The following is a 5,293-nucleotide window of genomic DNA, read 5'->3' on the forward strand; positions in this document are numbered from 1 at the left end:
GAAAGTTGATACATGTTTATTGTTGAAAAAAGATGCAAGTTAAAATCTCACACCCCAGAGATAACACTATTAAGATTTTGGTGAATATGCTTTCATGCATTTTTCTGTGAATACATAAATATGAATATGTATGTCTATGTGCATGTTTACAAAGTGTATACATCTGTGTCTAAGTATGCACACACATACACACACACACGCAGAATTTTGCTTTATGGCCATCACCGAAACCCCTGCATGGTTAAAATAAAAAGGCCTGGAAGGATCTAACCAAGGCACCCATTGTGAAACTCAACTGCTTTAGCTGCCTCCACCCACTCTCCCCAAACCAAGCCTTACTTTCAGTTCTGTCTTCTTCTCTGCCCAATCTTTCATACCTTCTTGAGAAAGAAGAGGAGCTCCTGACTGAGGTAAGTCACAAGAAAGGCCTCAGCTCACCTGTCCTGCATTCTCTGATGACCGTACAGGCCCCACACTTCCTTGCCATTACCACCTCAGGTTAGAGTTCCTTCCTAAAGTTTCACAAAGTATGATTTCAGCCAGTGATGAAGGCTGCTGTGCACGCTTTCCCAGATTGCCTCTGCTCTTGTTGACAGATGTATTTTCAATGAATATCTATAGAAACCAGAAGGCATGGCGAGAGGCAACCAAACCATCGTCTCAGAATTCTTCCTCCTGGGGCTGTCAGAGGTGCCTGAGCATCAGCCCCTCCTCTTCGGTCTGTTCCTATGCATGTACGTGGTTGCTGTGGTGGGGAACCTGCTCATCATCCTGGCCATTGGCTCTACCTCCAATCTCCACACCCCCATGTACTTCTTCATAGCCAACCTGTCCTGCATTGACATCTGCTTCACCTCTGTCACTATACCAAAGATGCTGCTCAATATCCAAACCCAGAGCCAGTCCATCCCCTATGTTGGATGCCTAACTCAGATGTATTTTCTAATCTTGTTTCTAGAACTGGACAATGTCCTCTTGGCAGTGATGGCATATGACAGATTTGTAGCCATATGTCACCCTCTTCATTATACCATAACCATGAGCCCTAAATTCTGTATCACAGTGGTGTCTGTGGCTCTGATTATCACAAACATCTATCCCTTGATCCACACCCTCTTGATGGATACACTGTCATTCTGTGCAAGTGTCAGAATTCACCATATTTTCTGTGAACTCTACGCATTGCTAAGGCTTTCCTGTTCAGATATCCACATCAATGAGTTAGTCGTTTATACCCTGGGGAGCTGTCTTTTTGTTGCTCCTTTCCTCTTTATTTCTGTTTCCTACATGCACATTTTCTCAGCCATCCTAAGACTTCATTCTTCCCAGAGCAAGCTGAAAGCCTTTTCTACTTGCAGTTCCCACCTTGCTGTGGTGTCATTGTTCTATGGAACTTTATTTGGGGTGTACCTACGACCTTCGTCTTCCTACACAATTGAAGACTCCGTGGCCACTGTGCTATATGCGGTGGTGGCTCCCATGCTCAACCCCTTCATTTATAGTCTTAGAAATAAGGACATGAAAGGGGCTCTGAGGAACCTCCTCAGGTGGAGAAAGATCTGGTCTTGGTGACAGCATCTCCTGTTTCTGAGCAATGATATTGTCTCATCTTCTCCTACCTTTGATGTGGGAAGGGACTGTCCATATGATGGATCTGACAGGTGTCCAGCTCAGCCCAAATATTTGCTGACATCATGTTCATTCATTTCATCAACCAACCCTCCCTGAGAGACTCTTGGGTCAGGCGCCAGGCAGACATCCTGTTTGTGTGAGGATTTAATTTTCAATTCATTCTATATGTCTTTCATGCCCCTCCTCAGACCTTGTCTGCCTCATGACTTTGTACCGTGGGCCCCCGTTCATTAGTGGGGTAAATCATAATAAGCAATGGAGCATCTTGCTTTGTGCTATGCACCGTTTTGAGTGAGTGCATGTACTTACTCACTTAATCACCAAACAATCTTGTGATGGAGATGCTGTTATTATCCACATTTTCTAGGTGAGGGATGGCATCAGAGAAGCAATGGAATTCTCACCTTCTGCTTCTGTAGGAATAATTTCTTGGATCGAACTAAAGAGGTTCCTTTCACTTCTCAAAAAACAAATCTGCAAAGGAGGCCCTTGTCACTAGATGGCAGTAGATGCATGGATTGTGACTTCATGACAAATTCACAAAGTTCTTGAGCAAAGTGGAGGAAGAGACGGGTACTCCTTTGAACTCCTGCAAGGATCCTCGTGGTATGTCAACACACTTCCCAAACCATAGACTTACTTACTGACCTCACAAAGAACATTCCTAGATGAAGTAAAAAGAGTAGATTCACCACATTTCTCAGCGTGTGCTTATGACGATAATCACAACACTGTGGCTGAACCTCTTTTCCAGTGATAGATGCAACGGTAGTTCATCCCACTGTGCTCTGCTACACGATGGCCTTTGCAGCCTCCTCTTGAGAGATGGGGGTCTGTGTCCCCAGCCTTTGTATCTGGGCTGGCTTGGGACCGTTTGTACCAATGGAGTACAATGTAAGTGCTGTGTGACTTCCAAGGCTAAGTCATGGGAGGTGGTGCAGCTTCTAGAATGTTCCTTGGACCATGTGCTCTGGGATCCCTGAGCTTCCGTAAGAAGATGGACTGCCCTGAGGCTGCTATGCTATGAGAAAGCTAAGCTGCATGGAGGGGCCACATGAAGGTGCTCTGGCCCACAGAGACCAGCCTTCCAGTCATACCAGACAGACAGGAGAGGAGAGTACATGAGTCCCGCAGAGGATTCTAGCCCCCACCTGCCTGAGTTTTCCCAGCAGAAGCTGCTCATTCATAGAGCAGAGACAACAAGTCCCCACGGTATCCTGTCCCAATTCCCAATTCCCACAGAATTTGTGTGCACAGTGAATTAATTGGCAGCTCAGTTAGGATACAAAGATACAATGCCAGTCGATAAGATTCGGAAGGACAGATAGGATGAAAACCAAACTTTTAAAATGCAAAGAAATGTTGAGTCTAGATAAAATGGGCAATTTTCTAGGACTATGTTAATTTTGAAAATTGACTAAGAAGAAATAGGAAATCTGTTTACACTGAAACCAAAGGGGAGATTCAAATGGTGGCCAAAGATTTAGTCCAAAGAGAAGGAGAAATCAGGTCCAGGTTATTTCATCAAAACTTAAAGAAACAGGTCATTCTGAAAAAGCTGGGTGACCTCCCAGGCTGTGAGATCAGCCCCGTTCAGGTTCGTAAACGCACAGAGAAGTTCCTCGGCTTCATGAAGGGACGTTTCGATAATCTTTTTGGCAAAATGGAGCAGCTGTTTTTACAGTTGATTCTGCACATTCCCCCAAACACTTTGCTTCCGGCAGACAAACCCCAGGAGCTGCATCCTTGTAGTGAGGAAGAGTTCCGGCTCCTCCAGGAGGAAATTGAACAGTTACAGGAGGAGTGTAAGACCGAATCAGGCGCTAAGCAGGCCCTTCTCGCAGAATTAGAGGAACAAAAAATCATGCAGGCCCAACTTAAGCAGACACTGGTTTTGTTTGATGAGCTCAAAAATGCTGGCCGAGATCACGGGACTAGTGATTTCACGGAAAGCCTGGTGTTCCTGGTCCAGAACTCCAGAAAACTACAGACTATTAGGGACACCGTGGAACAGGAAGGCAAGAGAAAGAAAATACTGTAATTTCTAAGTAGTGACAGGAACCGTCAGAAAGTAGAATAGGAAGGGACTGATGTGAGTGATATTCTGGTGAACTGAATGTCTTACGGGATTTCATTTATTGGCTCTTTCTTGTACTCCGCACTTCCCTCTATCTGGCCCCACTCTGCTAGGGCATCTACACTACCCTGGACTAATCCTTGGAGCCCGTGTTCCCTAGAGACCTCTCACAGGTGGGAAGGGGTTCCTGGTCCTGCAGCATGTCACCGGGCACCAGGACTGCAGCAGCAGAGCCCTCCTGGGCTGGTCAGAGAGATCTGTAAAAGTAGTTTCTTGGTCAGGGGCTCCTTGTAACCTTGATCCTTCTGAGTTATTCTTTGGATGCGATCAAATGAGAAAAAGGTTAAGTGGGTGGCTTCATTAGGAACCAGCCACTGCATGGCCGGATGGGCGCCAGCACCCGTGGCCTGCTCTCGTCCACGAATTGCCTTACACAGCAAGTTAGCCGATGGGAAGAAGCAAATAAAGAAACACCACCCGTGTGATCCTTAGTAAAGAGGAGAGAAGTTGTTTTGGTTCCTAAAATAAATGCTTTCTGTGATCACGGTGTTGGAGATGTGGAGCTGTTTGCTCTGTGGGAGCCTGGTTGGGGGAGACCATGGACACAGAAGAGGCAAGTGTGGCTGGAGTGGAGGGGCAAGCCTAGAACAGCCGGGAGCAAAGTATCTGAACGGACCACTAGGTATTTATGTCATTTTCCTCCCATACTTTAGTTAGTTTTGCCTTGTACCTAATATTTTTAACTTATTTATTCATACTCCTATGCATCAAATATTTAGTACCCATAGTGGGAAATTTTAGCTGTCTCATGCTTGGATTTACTGGGATCTAATATTTTCTTCTGAAATTAATCCACGTGAAGTGTTATATCACCCAGAAAAAGAGCAGAATAGCAGTAGCTGCTCCTACGGTGTTGCTTACTTTCCATGTCTTCCAAAAGAACGGGATTTCGAGTTTCTCCTTTATGTAGAAGAGTAGCTCAGGGAGTTAATACTTGGAATTAAATATTCATAGATTTAAGATGCCTGTACTCACCTGGAATCTGTTTATTATCAGAGTCTTTTTTTTCCAATCCTGTACATGAAATATATATATTGTAAAGGCAAAATAAATAAATAAAAGGTTAAGGAGCATGGGAAAAGATGGCAAGTATATAAATTTATCCTTTAAAGCCAATATGGCTGGGCAGCCCGGGTGGCTCAGCGGTTTAGCGCCACCTTCAGCCCAGGGCGTGATCCTGGAGTCCGCGGATCCAGTCCCATGTGTGGTTCCAACCCACATGGGGCCTGCTTCTCCCTCTGCCTGTGTCTCTGCCTCTCTCTCTCTCTCTCTCTCTCTGTGTGTGTGTGTGTGTGTGTGTCTTTCATGAATAAATAAATAAAATCTTCAAAAAAATATTGTTCAGTTCTTTTTTCTCTGTCTCCATGAAGCCAGAGATTTTGTCTGTCTTATTCATGTGACATTAGTAGGTGCTCAGTAAATATGGGTTGTATGAAAGACTGAAAGAATGTAATGCACCACATTATAATTCACTCCATTGGTAGATTGATAAATAAGTATGTGAGGGGTGTATATATCTATTTT

General features: G+C 44.7%; 2 protein-coding genes across 2 annotated transcripts; both read left to right on the top strand.

The window, feature by feature from the left end:
* Positions 1–633: 633 nt before the first annotated feature.
* On the top strand, positions 634–1,572 carry LOC129518150 (olfactory receptor 1D2-like). The gene has a single exon (XM_055338155.1). It carries the CDS (start codon positions 634–636, stop codon positions 1,570–1,572), a length of 939 nt encoding a protein of 312 aa, XP_055194130.1.
* Positions 1,573–3,100: 1,528 nt separating this feature from the next.
* On the top strand, positions 3,101–3,673 carry LOC129518151 (protein MIS12 homolog). The gene has a single exon (XM_055338156.1). It carries the CDS (start codon positions 3,101–3,103, stop codon positions 3,671–3,673), a length of 573 nt encoding a protein of 190 aa, XP_055194131.1.
* The last annotated feature ends 1,620 nt before the right edge of the window (positions 3,674–5,293 follow it).

The sequence above is a fragment of the Nyctereutes procyonoides genome, unplaced genomic scaffold (genome assembly GCF_905146905.1).
Source record: "Nyctereutes procyonoides isolate TBG_1078 unplaced genomic scaffold, NYPRO_anot_genome, whole genome shotgun sequence".
NCBI classification, from domain to species: Eukaryota; Metazoa; Chordata; class Mammalia; order Carnivora; family Canidae; genus Nyctereutes; species Nyctereutes procyonoides.